At 36.3% G+C, this 19,594-nt stretch overlaps 1 protein-coding gene across 1 annotated transcript in view; it reads left to right on the top strand.

Annotated features, from left to right (window-relative positions):
* CDH15 (cadherin 15) overlaps positions 1-18,650 on the top strand; it is a 394,116-nt gene extending 375,466 nt beyond the window's left edge. The window contains exon 14 of the mRNA XM_044081834.1: positions 16,839-18,650. Coding sequence (XP_043937769.1) covers positions 16,839-17,039 — 201 coding nt within the window. The 3' untranslated portion in view covers positions 17,040-18,650. The remainder of the gene's footprint in view (positions 1-16,838) is intronic.
* Positions 18,651-19,594: the final 944 nt, after the last annotated feature.

Genomic DNA, 19,594 nt, shown 5'->3' with positions numbered 1-19,594 from the left:
CCATATATATACATATATATATATATATATATATATATATATATATATATATATATATAGATAGATAGATATGTATATATATATGGGTCTGCTTTAGTTTATCGAAGTACCATAACACCAAAGTTAACATCATTGAGGTGAAAACATCGAAACTGCAAAAGAACGAGACTGCAGAAGATCGCAATTTACAAGACTGAACTATGTTTATGTTCTGAATACAGATCACAGTACAGTAAGGATTGGGAGATCTACCCTTTTCCTCACTTTAGTGCAATCTCAGAGTTGGTATATATAATTTGCAGGGCAGGGGGCACAGGGGGTCTTGCCCCCTTGCATAAATGTACAAAACAGTAGTCATACATGGAAAAAAGTAGTTATAGGTCTTATACATCATCGCTGATACAGTTTATAGTATTTTCAAAATAAACAGAAGTATACCTGCCTTATGTTTTTAAAAACAGAAAAAACACCTTCCTTTTACCAGTGAAAACATAGTTATCACCTGAAAAGTGCATATTGAAGGAGTTGGTGTGAACCACAGTGTACGTTAAAGGGATAGACTTGGATTTTTACTTAACCTTCCATATGACATCTTAAAAATTGTTGCTATACCTTTTATTAACTCTATGTAATCAAATCATCATGTTAAGTTTTTCAGGTTTCTTGGCTGCAGATACTACGCAACAGTGACAGGTGTATTATATGTAACATCCCCTGTTATGTTTTGCTGGTACATAAAAATGAAAAAATATTTTGTTAGTGCTGATGTAGAGTTGTATCGCAGTGAAGACACAGTTGTGTATGTTTTGACCTTGCAAATTTTGTTATTGTAAATTATCGTTCTTGTGCAGTTTTAAAGTTTTCGTCTCAATGATGTTAATTTCAGTGTTATGGTAATTCGATAAACTAAAGTAGATCCATATCTATAGATCTATATCTATATATCTACATATATATATATATATATATATATATATATATATATATATATACATATGTAGGCAAAATATTGCTTCTAAAAGGCAGTTACGTAGAAAGCAGTGAAGAGAAAACATCTTTTTCCTCTCATTCTCCGCACAGAGATGGTTATTCTGTCTACCTTATGAACTCATTTGGCAGATACTCTGTCACAGAAGATCTTACTGTAATTACTGTATTGTGAATACATATGAGAAAGGCAGCTCATAAAAGTAAACATAGGATTTCCTATTTATAGAAAACTTAAGGTTTGACACATGATACAGTGTGACTCTCAATTAAGTGTGAATTTCAAAGAAAGAGGCCTTCCCATCCCTGCAGGTTTTAAATGCAGATAATTTTATGCTCAAGCTGCCACTGTGAAGACCATGATTACAACCTACAGGCTATAATTTCACACTATTGTTCCTGTAAGTTATTATAACTATGGTTGCTTGATTAGTTATCAGCCTAAGTAAAATGTCTGATTCAAAGCTACTTGCTGATGTTTATTATAAATCATTTATTTGACAGAAAGATGTTACTGGACTTTACACATGCTGTAATTTTCTGTTGACTTCTTGATAACACTTAAGACAAAGTCAAACAAACATTTCTATAAAAGAAAATGAGCCACATTAACATACTCATGGTTATAAACATTATACATCATATATATTTATTTATACAATTAATGCCGATGTGCCAGCTCGACGCCCAACTTTCAGCGAAGGCACGGCCAATCACGCATGTCTTTCAAATGATACTCGACCACAGGGAAGACATGCAGACTCCACACAGAAGGCGCTCCAGCCGAGAATCGAACAGGAGAACCTCTTGCTGTGAGGTGACAATGCTACCGCTGCACCACCGCGACTTACATGAAAAAAAAAAAAACATCAATCCAGCATTACATAAACTGATCAACTCCTGCCTTCCCTTAAATCTCATTCCTCCTCCAAAACATTATTCTGCATGTATTATTTCCAGAATTTCCATTTTTATCTGTGTAATTTGCTTCTACCATAGGATCATAGGAGATTACTAGGCTATTGACCCAGAAATCATTTTAAGCCTAGCTGTTTCAACCCAATGTAATACCGTAAAGGTACTAGTCAGTACCCAAGATTGCATTTAGTGATGACTGCCCATGTCCAGGAGGGTTGTGGGTGCTATCCCCTGTAAGAATTTATGGTGCCCCATCCACTCATCCAGGAACCTCTTGAACAGTGTCATAGATGTGCTCTGTTTAATATGAATTGGTAGCCTGTTCCAAAGATGTGGCAGTTGCTGGGAGATAAATCTGTCTCTCCAGCATGTCCTATTTAAGTCCCCTAGACCCATTTGATTTACAGATATGCAGTAAGTTCCTTAGGTTTGGGTCTTGGGTTGCTCTGTAGGCTAGGCATAAGTCTCTCCCAAGATGTTTGTACGATACGGAGTATAGTGACAGGGATTTTAGTGGGTCCATGTAAGGCACATGTTGGAGGCACTTGATCTTCTTTGTTAGAAACCTCTGAGGTCTCTCTAATTACTGCAGGTGCTTAGTTCGGTAGATACTGAATGGGGCATTATACTCAATTATCAGCCATTTAAGTGGCGAGTATAGGGGGGCTATAACGTCATTTGCTCTTGAGGCCATGCCTTTAGTAATCAAGTAAACTATGTGGAAAGCTTTTCTTACAATGGTAGACATGTGGTGGTCGAAGTTAAGGTCATGGTCATCCTGTGATCCAAGGCCCCTTACCACTTCATGGAAACTTAGGGTATTGTTATTGATTTGATAGATTTGATAGTGTGAAGAGACATTGTTTGTGCCGAAGGAAATGATGATGCATTTCTTTGCATTCAGTTTGAGACCATGGCTAACACACCAGTGTTGGTCTGTGTGAGACCATCCTGGGGTATACTGACATCATTTTTGGGATTCAATGAGTGCACCTAGTTTGCAGTCGTCTGCAAACTTGGTCAGCCACAACCCTTTAGTTTTGACATGAACTTCTGAGAAGTATATAGCAAACACTATGGGGCCCAGAATTGACCCCTGTGATACCCCACTGGTAACAGGTCTGCTGGTTGATGTGGAGTCACCCACTTTGATAGTGTGTGTCCGCTTTGTGAGCCAGTTGGCAACCCAACTTACAATGAAGGGGGTTTACATTCAGTTTGCTAAGTTTATTGGTAATGCCTGAATGTAGGATTGTGGCAAAAGCCTTTGCCAAGTCAAGGTATGCTGTGTGCACAGATTATCCCTTGTCAATGGCCTCAGTCACACTTTCAAAGAAATCCACCAGATTTAACAGGCAGGATCTGCCCATCACAAAGCCATATTCAGTTGGATCCAGGGTTTGGAGGTCACCTATGTCTTTATTTATGAGGTCCATAATGATACATTCCATGTCCTTACAGATGAAGCTGGTCAGACTTATGGGTCTGTAATTCCCCGGGTCTGTTGCTAGGCCACTCTTGTGGAGGGAAATAACTGTAGATGTTCTCCATTCTGCAGGCACAAAGGCTGTGGTTAGGCTATGATTGAAAAGGGTACTTAGTGGTGATGCTGGTTCATGTTTTAGCCTGTTTAGAAGACAGCCTGGGATGTCATCTGGTCTCATAGAGGCCCTGTTCTTTGCCTTGGACAGGGCTTTAAGGACCTGCTCTTCAGATATGTAAGGTTGAGAGGAGTTTGGGGGAGGGTTTGTTGTAAGTTAGGAGGGGATAAGGAAGTGAAATATTCACCAAACCTATCCACCAGCAGGTTCACTAACTTGCTTTGAGTGTCATAGATGTGCTCTGTTTCACATGAATTGGTAGCCTGTTCCAAAGATGTGGCAGTTGCTGGGAGATAAATCTGTCCCTCCAGCATGTTCTATTTAAGTCCCCTAGACCCATTTGATTTACAGATATGCTGTAGGTTCCTTAGGTTTGGGTCTTGGGTTGCTCTGTAGGCTAGGCATAAGTTTCTCCCAAGATGTTTGTACGATACGGAGTATAGTGACAGGGATTTTAGTGGGTCCATGTAAGGCACATGTTGGAGGCACTTGATCTTCTTTGTTAGAAACCTCTGAGGTCTCTCTAATTACTGCAGGTGCTTAGTTCGGTACATACTGAATGGGGCATTATACTCAATTATCAGCCAGTTAAGTGCCGAGTATAGGGGGGCTATAACATCATTTGCTCTTGAGGCAATGCCTTTACTAATCAAGTAAGCTATGTGGAAAGCTTTTCTTACAATGGTAGACATGTGGTGGTCGAAGTTAAGGTCATGGTCATCCTGTGATCCAAGGTCCCTTACCACTTCATGGATACTTAAGGTATTGTTATTGATTTGATAGATTTGATAGTGTGAAGGGACATTGCTTGTGCCGAAGGAAATGATGATGCATTTCTTTGCATTCAGTTTGAGACCATGGCTAACACACCAGTGTTGGTCTGTGTGAGACCATCCTGGGGTATACTGACATCATTTTGGGGATTCAATGATTGCACCTAGTTTGCAGTCATCTGCAAACTTGGTCAGCCACAGCCCTTTAGTTTTGACATGAACTTCTGAGAAGTATATAGCAAACAATATGGGGCCCAGCACTGACCCCTGTGATACCCCATTGGTAACAGGTTTGCTGGTTGATGTGGAGTCACCCACTTTGATAGTGTATGTCCGCTTTGTGAGCCAGTTGGCAACCCATCTTACAATGAAGGGGGTTTACATTCAGTTTGCTAAGTTTATTGGTAATGCCTGAATGTAGGATTGTGGCAAAAGCCTTTGCCAAGTCAAGGTATGCTGTGTGCACAGATTATCCCTTGCCAATTGCCTCAGTCACACTTTCAAAGAAATCCACCAGATTTAACAGGCAGGATCTGCCCTTCACAAAGCCATATTCAGTAGGATCCAGGGTTTGGAGGTCACCTATGTCTTTATTTATGAATTCCATAATGATACACTCCATGTCCTTACAGATGAGGCTGGTCAGACTTATGGGTCTGTAATTCCCCAGGTCTGTTGCTAGGCCACCCTTGTGGAGGGAAATAACTGTAGCTGTTCTCCATTCTGCAGGCACAAAAGCTGTGGTTAGGCTACGATCGAAAAGGGTACTTAGTGGTGATGCTGGTTCATGTTTTAGCCTGTTTAGAAGACAGCCTGGGATGTCATCTGGTCTCATAGAGGCCCTGTTTTTTGCCTTGGACAGGGCTTTGAGGACCTGCTCTTCAGATATGTAAGGTTGTGGGGAGTTTGGGGGAGGGTTTGTTGTATGTTAGGAGGGGATAAGTAAGTGAAATATTCACCAAACCTATCCACCAGCAGGTTCACTAACTCTGTGGAGTCAGTGAGTGTGATATTGATGGCCACCAGTTCTGCACATGCTTGCATCCTACACTTTAGGTTATATACATAACTGTAAAAGGCCTTATGGTTATCCTTGGCAGTGCTTGCTAGGTTTCTCTTAAAGGAGCTATTGGAGGATGTGACAAGTTCTCTTATTTGCCTGTTAAGGCTGAGAAGGGTGCTTTTCCATTGTTAGGTCCTTGTCTTTGTTTTCTTGGACAGCAACTTTTTGTGTTTATTGTAGTTTGTTGATGCTGAAAATCTACCATGGCAGCTTGATTTTACTTGGGGCTCAGGCTTTGATCCTATCTGATACAGCCGTGTTTATACACTTATGCAAGTGATTGTACAGGGCTTTAGTGTAAGCTTCTGTCTAGTTACCACTTTCAGCATGGGGTGGGAGTGGAATGCATTTATACCTTCACCTAGGAGGGTATAGTTTGCCTTGGTGTAGTTTTTTAGTTTGATTTCACCCTTTGTGAGTTCTGGTGTTAGTGTCAGTTAAAAGGTGACTGACTTGTAGTCAGTTTTAACTAATGAGGGTGCAACAGTTGCAGCAGTGCACCTGTTTGACATATTGGTGAAGACCAGATATAGAAAGTGTGTTCTTCTTGTCCAAGTATGGACAATTTGCTCTAAGGCATTTGAATTCACAAATCCAAGGTACTTTTGCGCTGGCAAGTTTGGGCTAGAGTAGGTTTCCCAACTGATGGTGGGATAATTGAAATCCCCCTTAACCAGTGTGTTTGGTAAAATTTGGATTGTCTTCAATTTGTTTAAGTAGGCTTTCTGGGTGTTGTGACCCATGGAGGGGGATCTATAACTGGCTAGGACTTGAATAGGGGTCTTACCCACCGTAACCTGGACCTACAGTAACTCCATGAAGTTATCCAGTCTAACTAGACATGAGGTGAATTTATCTCTAATATAGATTGAAACACCATCTCCTTTCACATGTTCATTTTGTGGTCTAAATGTGTGGAAGGCATTGTAGCCTTACATGGCTGGGGTACTTTCTGAGGCCTTAAACCAGGTTTCTGTCACTGTACAGACATCTACATCTTCTAGTGATAGAATTGCTTCCAGGGAGTGGTTTTTGTTTTAAGCTCCTAGCATTTAGCAGCATGACCCTTATTTTGCTCTGACTGGTTAATTTCACATCTGTGATGTTGTTTTCGAGACCTTGCCTAAATAGACACTATGGGTGAGGCAAGAGCCTTTGCCAGCAGCCAAAACTGTAGGGGTGCCAGGTGCAAACCATCTCTGGCAAAGCAGCGAGGTTTGTTGACCATGGCTTCCCATGCAGACAGGAACTGGATCCCTTTGGAATGACACCAAAAAATAAGCCAATTATTGAAATCAATTTTTTTTTATTATACTGTGGCATCATTCTAGGTGAGGGTAGTATGCTGCTCAAAGCTAGGGACATACCTGCCTGGGACACATACTCAGAGAGCTCAACCTTGTTTCTCTTCATATAGTCCAGTGAGGTACATCTCAGGTCATTCACACCAACACAACTATGACAGAGTCATAAAGAGACCTGAGTGCATGGTGATTTGGTGAATCCTGGCACCAGACAAGCAGTTGACCATGACTTTCTCCTTGTCTAACCTAGTGACTGGGACATCCATGTGTTTCACTATTCAGTCTTCGATGACAAGAAAACTTGTTTTTTTGAGTGTTATGCCTTATGGGCTTGGTGGCTGAGACACTGGGGTTGCTATGTGTCATGGATGCTGTGGAGACCGTGTTAGCTGTAGCAGACTTGTGTTTTGGAGGTCTCTGGTGTTTCGGTAATTTTTTTGAGAGAACCTCTGTGTATGTGGATTTACGTGTTTGATGCGTACTATGTGTATGAGTAGTGGTACTATGTGAATATGTAGTGGTGGGTGAGTTGAGAACCTTCTCCGTGTTACTGTTTTGAGCAACAGAGAGCATGGATTCTAGATTCTTAGTGTAAATACATCTCTCACACTCTGTACTAGACTGTGTTATTAATAGTGGAATGTCTGTGTACATGAGGCAATTGCTACATTGCCTCAAGAGACCCAAGTCTAAAAGGTTGGCAGGAGAAACGAGGGTAGTCCAACTGTTCATAATGCTAGGTTGAAGACTGTTGTCACTAGGGGTGGTTCTCCAAAACAATCAAAGTGGAGCTTGGTGAATGGATATTTCTTCCTGGGTTTTAAGGGAAAATTTGTTGAATTTAACTGTCTGGCTTTGGCACACAATTGACAGTAGTGTGCGGTACTGCACAAAGAGCAAACAGGTAGAAATCTGCTCAGATGCAGAGCCTAAATAACAGAAGCTAAAACTTGAAAAAAAAATTCAAAAGGACCAATGAGGATGCTTATTCCAAGCCCTAGACCAGCATCCCTTTACCAGTCAGGTGCCATCAAACACAGTTCTCTCACAAAAGTGCAGATAGGCCCTTTCCACTCCAAGATGGCATGGAAAATATGCTCAGAACAAACAAACCACTACAAACAGTTCCAGAAGCAGCAGGCCTGGATACCCTATTCTAAAGATCCCACTTCCAGTTCTTAACTCTGTTACAATATTAACTACTTCAAATACAGTTGGTTTAGACTTTGATTTCCATTTGCTAGTAATTTATTTTTGGCAACTGCTATAATTTAACTATACTTGACTTCACTATGTATCCCAGCTCAAAAAATAATTTCCTTAGTTACACTCATGTTCACCCAATGTGACAGAGTACTCAGTAAGGAAAATTTAAAGCCTGGCAACTTATTACACTTCCAAAACATGTTACCAGTTACCTTTTTCATCCCCACCACATATACAACATTTGCAATCTAACTGAGGAAAAATTCTTTGGAGTCTGCTTGGAGTATAAAAATGCATATGCAAACACTTCCAGGCAAAAATCCTAACTATTCTAGACTTTATTGCATATTTGGGTGCCATAGATATGTTTTCCCATTGTTTTCTTGTGAATTACTTATCCAAGCTCTCTTACCAATCTTTTTTGACCTCCTCTTATTGATTCCTGTGTTTATAATGCAATATTTTATATGCCATACTAATTATCTCTTTTTAACAGTAGCTTCTGCTCTAGATTCAAATAAAAAAATCACCAAGAGCAGTCTTTCACTTACGATTCCGCTATCCCTTTCTCTTTTCTCATACTCTGATATCAGTCCGTATAAAATAACACCAAGTGTTGGCAAATGCAACAGATCTGATGAAAAATCCAAGACAAAAAAAAAACGGATCCACTGGAACTAATGCATGAATAACTTTATTATAAATTGCAAGTTAAGGGGAGTGGCCAAGATGCCAATCTGATAGCAGCAGAAATCCACAGCTCTGCTTAGATTTTAATATCCTGACAGGAAATATACTTAAATTTTTAGAAAAATCTAACTAAAAGTATACTAAAAGATAGATTAGCATAGACTCTTTATTATTTTCTAAAAATTAATACATAGTCAAGAGACTTTTTAAATTATTCCTGTCAAGAAGTTTTCTACTGGAGATCTCAACATAAGCAACTCGAAGAACCCACACCAGGAGAATGCAGTGAAGAAACGTCTACAAAACATCCAAGAATTGTCACTAAAAGTGGGCAAATTTCACAAATTTCACAAAGTCGACTTTCATATGGCCGAGACCATATGATCGACATTTGAAAAGCTGACCATGGGGAACCCCTATCTCCATACAGTGCGGAATGGGAAAATTTCCCTCTTCTACACTATAGTGCGATCTCAGAGTTGGTATATTTAAGTTACGGGGGTGGAGCCCCCCATGGGGGATGCAGGGGGACTTGTTCCCCTGCTAACAGTTTAAAGGTAAGTGTTCATTGTGTTTTTTGTGTTTATTTTACATGGTCGTTTTTCCAAAAGTCGATCATATGGTCTCGTCCATATGAAAGTTGACTTTGTGAAAAGTTAACGATATAAAGTAGACCCATAATAACATACCACTTTTGGAGACAGATAATGTAATAAATACTTTTATTCAAGAAAATATAACTACTAAGGTGTCAATGCAACAAAAAAGTCTATATTATAGTATCAAAGTTTTTAAACTTTGAATGCTATAATATCGACCCGTTTTTGTCAAAAACTCAAAATAGCGAAGCCACAGAACTTTGAAATCTTACCTAGGATGAGAGTTCGGTTGTCCATTCCATGGCTTCGCTATTTACTCTACTGTGGTGGGAAGGTTACAGACCGGGGTAAGGTAAGTATGCGAACGGAGGTTATGGGACCGGGTTAAGGTAAGTATGGGAACGATCGGGGTAAGGTGAGTGTGCGATAGTTAGGGACATTAGGGTTAGGGAGTGGGTAAGATGAGTTTGCGATAGTTAGGGACTTTAGGGTTGGGGAGCGGGTAAGGTGAGTGTGTGGTAGTTAAGGGCTTTAGGGTTAGGGAGCGGGTAAGGTGAGCATGCAGTAGTTAGGGACTTTAGGGTTAGGGTTGGGTTAAGGTGAGTGGATAGGTAGTAGTGTAGGGTTAGAATTATGGTTTTGTTAAGTTTATGTGTGTGGTTTATTTATTTTGGTGTGCTTGTGTGTTTGTGTTTCAGAACAGCAAATTTTTTCCCTGAGAAAAAAATTTGCTGTTCTGTATGTTCAATATTTTGTGGTTTAGATATTTTAGGTACGATTAAATACCGTTCGCTATTTAAATGGTTCGATAGGGTAATATAAACGCCAACAAAATAACATATTAAATAAACAAATAACACTAACAAAAATGAAAGAGCAAATAAAAAATGTAAAAGATAATAAAGCTCCAGGACTGGATGGAATAATTCCTGAACTATATAAGATTTTTCTTGAATATATAATAAAGAAAATGATGAGTGCCTTTACTATGGCTAAGCAAAAATGTATAACACTCCCATCATGGAAATATTCAATTATCTCTCCCATTTTAAAACAAGGTAAGGACCCCAAATCTTGTAATTCATATAGGCCAATTTCATTACTAAACACTGATTATAAAATTTTCATGACAATATTAGCTAATAGGATAAAGAAAATATTACCTAATCTAATACATAATGATCAGACAGGGTTCATTCTTCATAGAAAAGTGCAAGATAACATTATTAAATTGCTAACTTTAACAGACATAGCATGCAAATACAAAAAACAGCTATTATCAGCCTAAACACAGAAAAGGCTTTTGATTCTATTAGTTGGTCTTATCTACAAAGAATTCTGGGTACTTTTGAATTCTCTTCAGATTTTGTCAACTTATTAATGAAAATTTATAGTTAAGCCACGGTGGGACAGCGGTAGCGTTGCTGCCTCACAGCAAGAGGTTCTCCTGTTCGATTCTCAGCTGGAGTGCCTTCTGTGTGGAGTCTGTATGTCCTCCTCGCGGTCGAGTGGCCTCTGAAAGACATGTGTGAATGGGAGTGCCTTCGCTGAAGGTTGGGCATTGGGCTGGCAACTCAGCACCATAAAAATTGACTGCCAATCATTAGCGGACCGGAGTTCTGCTGTGGCGACCCCTAACTGGGAAAAGCCAAAAAGACAAACATTAATGAAAATTTATAGTGGGGCACAAGCTTATGTGAAAATCAGATCATGTCTATCCTCACCACTAGAAATCCTCAAGGGAACTAGAGAAGGTTGTCCTTTGTCACCATTATTGTTTGCTCTTTCAATGGAACCTTTTGCTACTTATATCAGAAACAAGTAAAATATAAAAGGTTTTCAAGTTAATAAGGACTATTGTAAGATACAATTATTTGCTGATGATATGTTGTTAACGTTGGGTGATACTGATGGTTCTTTGCATGATGACATAAATATCTTAAGCAAGTTTGAAAGAATTTCAGGGCTTACATTTAATCATAATAAATCCAAAACATTACTAATCAATAAAAAGATCAACAAAAACCTAAAAGAGATTAGCCTGTTTAATTGGGAGAATGATGTATTAGAATATTTGGGTGTCAGTATAAAGAGTACATGGAAAGAGTCTATTAAACTAAACTACAATAATTTAATAACTACCATTAGTGAACTAATCAAAAGATGGAATAAAATGTTCTTCACAATGGAGGATAGGCTCGCTAATTAAAATTATAATTTTACCTAACATTTTGTTTTATATACACTCATTGATACTACCTCCTCCCAATATCTTATTTAAAAAATTGTATTATATGCTACTTACATTTTTATGGTTCCCCTTAAAACCTAGGATTGCATATAAATGGCACATTAAAGCTTGGAACAGTAATGGGATAGTATTCCCTAACTTAGATCTTTATTCCAAATCAGTTATAATTAATGTAATATTACATTGGATCTCGCCTACCTATATATCTGGCTGGAAAATAATACATGAGATTCATATAACTGATGTCAGAACTATAGAAAATCAATTTAAGGAACAATACAGAGTAAGTAGAGTTCGTTGGCTTTTACGTGAATTTTGTTTATTTAATGAAGTTTGATCATTTTTCTTATGGCATTAATCAAATATTTAATAACTTTAAAGTATAATTGATTGTAATTACATTAAACAATTTCTATTTATTATATTCCCTATAACATACTCCTCTGATTGCCTAGATTCTTTCAACATCAATGTGATGCAAAAATTAAAGAAAAATAACTTGATATTCTAGCATCAGTTTATTGAAAATAAGAGTATAAAACCACTAAACTCTCTTCTATGTAGTTCTGATAGTAGTCAAGACAGTTGGTTGTTTATACACTTATTACGGCAGTTTACAGAAAACATAACGAGAGTATCAATCAGCCTAGAGACTGAATCTTTACCTAGTTTGGTCCAGCTTTTTATTAGGTGTCTTGAAAAGACAGATGATCAAAAAATAAGTATCTCATCCATCTATAAGATACTAAGAGAAGACACTCTAAAGTTTGACTCATATTTTTGGAATTACTATGTAAAGATTAATGAAGAACAAATCTGATGAATCAAAAAACCTGTTATTGAACTCTATGTATGGTACCTCTTCTTAATTGTATTGGAGATTGTATAAATGGAAATTTATGAATAGGAGTTTCTATACTCCACATAAAATAAATCTTATACTCGCAAACAGTGAAAGTAAATGTTGGAAATGTGATGAATTACTAGAGGCTAACTGGATTCACATGTTCATTGAATGTAGAAATGTTTAATACTGGAAAGACTTCAGATATTTTGTAAAGGCTTTATGGTCTGATAACTGTCATATTTTAACTCACTAATCTTATTTGTTGTTCCTATACCTAATGTAACACCTAAATCTCAGATTCAGTTACTCTGGTCAATTCTTCAATTATCAGAAAAAGTTATTACTTTGAACTGGAAAAGTAAACAAGATTTAATGTTTAGAGAATTTATTAATTTAGCAAAAATTGTTTGTAAAAAAGTTCTGCAAGCAATTTGTTATAGAACTCATAACAATACTCATAAAAAAATAGCATGGCAAAAATTGGAAAAGCTTTTGAACAAATACTGATAACTTCTCATGGATAAAATGATTGTTTATCATGGATGAATGTAAATATTGCAAATTGTTTTGTTATTGTTTTATTGTATTTGTTATATGTACATTTGCATATGATTATAATGAAAACAAAATAAAAATGTTTTTGGAAAAAAAATAAAATTCACGTTAAAACTTTCACTGTAGCTTCTTCAGGCACATAAAATCAAATAAAACAAATTACTCCATACACGTAAAAATACTTAAAAAGTCATATGATTACACTCATTAAACAAATTACTATACCTTCTGATACAGTTGCTTTAACAATGGTTTTAAGGTCACAGTTCCTTTTAATCCTGGGGGAATATGTGCTTTTTGTAAAGATCTATTTTAATTCCTCATATTCAGTTAAAAGTTTCAAATCACCACCACTTAAGGGAACATGCAACACTTTTAAAATCATAAACTTAAAACTATGATCATCACCTTTTTCTGATATGTGCTTGTATAATGAATTAGTAACAAGTTGGCTTCTAATATCTGACAAATGGTTACCAATGCGCTTTTGAAAATTTCTGTCATACCAACATAGTAACATTCAAAATTTTCACATTGAGCTAAATATATTAGATTCGGTGTTACAGTTACCATAAGTATAATGGAGTTTTCTATATAGATGTAAGGACAGTACACACACTCCTTTGTACCTGATAATCTGCAGAATATCCATCCTGAAATCCATTTTTTATCACTTTCTGTTGCCTTCTTAATTTCATACATACATAGCAAAAGTGCAGTGTAGGAAGCAGTTTGCAACAGTTTAAAAGAGAGCAGATGTTTCTTTTTCTTTCTTTTTTTTAAGTAAAATCTGAGTGCTATAGAAGTCTGTGCTGGATGGATATAAACTATAATTACAGTTTAAAAGAGATATGTTTCTTTTTTTTTAATTAAAACCTAAGCTCTCTAGTATTCTGTGCCAAAAATGAAGATTTGTTTTTACTAAAATAGCGAAAGGAAGGAGAGTCAGGGACAGGGTACAGAAACAATACCTGATTGTCTGGGGCAGGAGGTGGGGGTGTTATGTATCTGGACACCTGGCTGGTGTGCCATTTTAAGGACTGGACTTTTTATTTATTTATTTATTTATTTATTTATTTATTTTGTTGTTCACTTGAACAGCTGGAGAGTTGGGGGAGCATGGACTGGGTATATCTGGTATCTGGTATGTGTGTTCTTTTAGATGTGAAGAAAAGAGCAGAACTAATATACAGAGCAGCGTTCTGGTAAGTAAGCCAGAGTATAAAATGTCATACACTTGGCTTTAATTCAGGTGTGTAACCAGAATTTACTTGGCTTTAATTCAGGTGTGTAACCAGAATTTACTTGGCTTTAATTCAGTTGTGTAACCAGAATTTACTTGACTTTAATTCAGGTGTGTAACCAGAATTTACTTGGCTTTAATTCAGGTGTGTAACCAGAATTTACTTGGCTTTAATTCAGGTGTGTAACCAGAATTTACTTGGCTTGAATTCAGGTGTGTAACCAGAATTTACTTGGCTTTAATTCAGGTGTGTAACCAGAATTTACTTGACTTTAATTCAGGTGTGTAACCAGAATTTAAAAATGCAGAAATAAAACTAACTGAAAAACAAAAAGTGGAATAAACGGAACAACCCACAGGTGACCGCACGGGCTGTTTATTTGAAAATATTAACAGTAAGCGCTTTCGGTGGAAAAAAGTAACTCCACCTTCATCAGACTGCAAAATTTTTCAAGTACAAAAGACATTAATTATATATCACATTTAAAAATCTATTAACCAATAAAAACAGTTCCACCATTTAATATGTCATTCATTCTCTTGTTCTCTAAAAGAGACAAGATCATCTTATTTTACTAAACATCATACTGCTGATTTTTCTACCAAAATTAATGAAGCTAATGGATCCTAAAGTCAGTGTGCTCCAAAAGGAAACCTGATTGTTATTTAAATATAAACAAATTACGTATGCACCACATATTAAAACGACTGTTATATTATTTAAAAACTTAAAATTTTGGATTTTTTATTGCCTACATTAAATTATATATATGTGTATATCTATGTAAGGTACATGGTTATTATGATCAATCACATGTACTCACTATAAATATGTATATCCAATGATAGGAATATACTGATGTGATTTATTGTTATACCAATCTAATATGATGTACCCAGAAACATTAATACAGGAAGTCAAGTCAAGGAAGAAGTGGTGAACAAAAGAGGAAATGGGCACTTCCATCCTATATTGGGTGGAGGTACCACGTTAGAGCCAGGTAACATGAATTTAAGTGAAATCCCCTCTATCAGTTTTCTTTTCACATATTGTATTGATTTTAAATCAATAAAGGAAATCATTTCCAGAAATTGGAGAATTTTACACGAGGATAAATCCTTGGTTAAATTTATAGGAACACAGCCTAATTTTACTTATAGGAGGGGCATTAACTTGAAAAATTTAGTCGAAAGATCCAAAGTAAATAATAACCAGGGGAGAAGAGGCATGACCAAATGTGGGATGTGCACATATTGTAGACATATTCAACCCGGGGTGAAGATAGATGTTAATGGAAAAGCTGTTTCAATTAATGGCAAGTACAACTGTGATTCCAAAGGGGTAGTGTACGTGGCCACTTGTAGGGGATGTCCGGCATTTTATATCAGTAAAATCGATAGACCCCTTAAGAAAAGGATATATGAACATCTTTATGCCATTAATAGATTGGATATGACGCACGCTTTGGCGAAACACATCAGTTCTTACCCAGATGACAGTTTTGCCTTTACAGTCATCCAACAAGTAGTTCCCCCATTAGAGGGGGCCCTTGGCAACTATGGTTGGAGGAGCAAGAGCTGTTTTGGCAGATAAGAACTTCTGCATATGTTCCTCCGGGGTTGAATGAGGCGATCTCAATAAAATGCATTCTCAAGCTTAGGGCTTTAAAAAGAAAAAAGAAAAAGTTAAATTAATGGAAAGTTCAAAGGCATAAGTCAAGCTGTGTTTGTGGTTTTTTAAAACACAGAGGGCCAGTCATGTATCAATGTTATTACTAGTTTTAAGAATGTAGTAGATAATGTGAAAGTGTTCTTTGTTCCACACAAACATTTTGCTTTTGTAAAGGGGCAGTGGGTTTATTATAATATATTTTATTTAATTTAAGGCACATTAAATATATGGAGTGGACATATATATATATATATATATATATATATATATATATATATTACATCATGTCTTATTACATTTGTTTGTACCATAATACATCATATTAGATTGGTATAACAATAAATCACATCAGTAATATTCCTATCATTGGATATACATATTTATAGTGAGTACATGTGATTGATCATAATAACCATGTACCTTACATAGATATACACATATATATAGTTTAATGTAGGCAATAAAAAATCCAAAATTTTAAGTTTTTAAATAACATAACAGTCGTTTTAATATGTGGTGCATACGTAATTTGTTTATATTTAAATAACAATCAGGTTTCCTTTTGGAGCACGCTGACTTTAGGATCCATTAGCTTCATTAATTTTGGTAGAAAAATCAGCAGTATGATGTTTAGTAAAATAAGATGATCTTGTTTCTTTTAGAGAACAATAGAATGAATGACGTATTAAATGGTGGAACTGTTTTTATTGGTTAATAGATTTTTAAATGTGATATATAATTAATGTCTTTTGTACTTGAAAAGTTTTGCAGTCTGATGAAGGTGGAGTTACTTTTTTCCACCGAAAGCGCTTACTGTTAATATTTTCAAATAAACAGCCCGTGCGGTCACCTGTGGGTCGTTCCGTTTATTCCACTTTTTGTTTTTCAGTGTAACCAGAATTTACTTGGCTTTAATTCAGTTGTGTAACCAGAATTTACTTGGCTTTAATTCAGTTGTGTAACCAGAATTTACTTGGCTTTAATTCAGTTGTGTAACCAGAATTGTCTTTTTTTACCATTGAATACCTGTAAATTATTGAATGCTGACTCACAATGGGTCATAGCAAGACAAACTGGTTCTTGCCTTGTAAATAAAGTCATACTAATATAACTCCTTTTCATCTTCCAGGGCTTGGATGCTGCAGATAATGATCCAAATGTACCCCCTTATGACACTGCTCTGATTTATGACTATGAGGGAGATGGTTCACTGGCAGGTTCCTTGAGCTCCATTGTGTCTGGCTCAGCAGACACAGATGTGGATTATGACTACCTTAATGACTGGGGACCACGCTTTAAAAAGCTGGCAGACATGTATGGTGAACAATGACAGAGTTAAAGGGCAAGAGAGGACTCTGGAACAGACTCAATCTTTCATCATCCTCCTTCTTGTACATGGAATCGTCCGTTCCTTGCCAAGCACTGAACATTGTATGACAGCACTATGTGCAAGTCAGATTCACTGTGTACACAGAACTTTAAAGGGTGCACTGGACATTATCTAACGATTAATAGTAATGACATTTTTTACACCTGTATCAGAGATTGCATGAATCACAATTACTTCTTTGGTTGCAAGCATCCTCAGTCTATTCTTACTTCTAAATCAGTAATTTGGCTTTTTTTGTTTTATCAGATAAAAGATGAATGCACCAGAAGTGTTACTTGGGGGTGAGGGGTATGTATATTAGCTACTTTCCCCATTTATATAGTTTGCATTCACAGTAGCTTATTGCATCTGACACATACAGTCCATCGCTTTACATCAGTGAGTAAGCCATGGTGTCTTGTGAAAGTTATCGAAGAGCAGAAGTACAAATTTGTTGAAAGATATCCATTGCTTATCACTCATAACTAATACAGTCAGTCTTTGCAGACCATTATAAAGAGTTTTTATAAGTTACAGATTTTGACAGGAAATTTTTGTTGTTCCAATTTGAGGAGAGGCCTTGTCATTTTTAAATAGCAAATATATTAGGACTAGTTCTCTTTTCTTCATCCAGAAGAAAGCCATGCCCATGCACACATGACACTATATGTTCTAAGTAATAATGCATAGAACACTGAGGTTGTCCTGCAAAAACAACATGTTTGAGTAACCTGTTAGGCATGAGGCAAAGCTCTTTATGTGTGAATACATCGAAAGACTATGTATTTCAGCTTTCTAATGCATGCCCAGCATCCAGTAGAGCACATAAGTGGAATAAATTATGTACATAACTGTTTCTCCGAGAACACAATGGAAATAATAAATTGCATATACTCTGCATCATTTACATTCCAATTAATCATAAATATATGTGTATGTGTGCACGTACACATATGCACTCATAAATAATTTTCTACAGAAAGAGTTAAAGAGTGTCATATAAGATAAACACTGGCATTGTCACTGTCACAAAATAAATACAACAGTGACATAGCTGGAGTGGAAAAATCATTAATATTTTCACTCAAGCTGTGCCACGTCACATCTCCCAATATTTGTACAAAACACTGCATACCTAGCCCTGGCAACAGTGCTTGTTTAGTGCAGAGGATTAAGGCTATGAGCGAACAATGAGTTTCACCCTGTACTCCAGAGTTTGATTTCCACAGCCTCCATTTACCTGTTGTGTTCCTCAGTTGCCTGGCTTGATTTGGTGGGTTTATCCACTTAAAAATTAATTAAATAAAAAAGAAAAATCTTATGTCAAAATAATGATTCTACAAAGAAACATGAGAATATATGAAATGATCATTGCAAAGCAGTACAACATTAAAAAAATCTGAAAACTGTCACATCATCACTATAGTTTCACAAACTCCCTGTAAGGTGTACTATCCATTTTGTGGTGATAACTGCCTTCCCTAATATTCTACTCCAAATAAAAAATAATATTGGTGGCAATGTTCACATAAGTTTTACACACACTCACACACACACACACACACACACACACACACACACACACACACACACACACACACACATATATATATATATATATATATATATATATATATATATATATATATATATATATATATATATATATAGATAGATAGATATATCTATATATATATATATATATATATATATATATATATATATATATATATATATATATATATATATATATGCCTATGTCAGAAACTCAAGCTTTCAGAAACTTGAAATTCATATTGTCAAGATGATGTGATTGAGCTTCAAAAACTTGAACTTTAAAATGACAACAAAAATCTACCTTTTTTCTACATTTTGCAGGGGGGGAGAGCCCCCCTGCACCCCTCATCCCCCCCGTATAATATATATACCAACTCCGAGATTGCACTGCAGTCAGTAAAAAGGGTAATTTTCCCCATCTGGACTGTACCCCAATATCCATTCAAAAGTTTTGAGTTTTCGGAAACTCAGTCATATCATCTCGACGATATGAATTTCAAGTTTCTGCAAACCTGAGCTTTAGATAGGGACCCATATATATATATATATATATATATATATATATATATATATATATATATATATATATATATATATATATAAAATATTTGTAAAATGTATATATGTGACATAGGGCATCTAAAAGTAGTTATATGAATTGGCATTTATTAGTGTATTCAAAGGTGTAGGCAAAGTCGGAAGTTCACTGGAAGACAGACATGGTCACAGTTATAGGTTTCTAAAGCTGGTGGCTCTGAAACATAAGGGGAATAGGAAATTTACACAGAGTCTGGCACTTATGTCCCTTATGGACAGAGGTAGCTTATAAATGTCTGGCCCTGAATGTCCTTTTTGAATAGCAGAAGTAATTTTTCTTTTAGGAAAACTTGGCTAGGCTTAGACAAGACCTCCTGGATCATTAGCCTTGTAACAATCTATGAAACTATAAATCTATGAAT

This window comes from Protopterus annectens, chromosome 8.part1 (assembly GCF_019279795.1).
Source record: "Protopterus annectens isolate FY-2018-M chromosome 8.part1, PAN1.0, whole genome shotgun sequence".
In the NCBI taxonomy this organism is placed as follows: domain Eukaryota; kingdom Metazoa; phylum Chordata; order Ceratodontiformes; family Protopteridae; genus Protopterus; species Protopterus annectens.
This window is presented reverse-complemented; position numbering and strand designations above follow the sequence as displayed.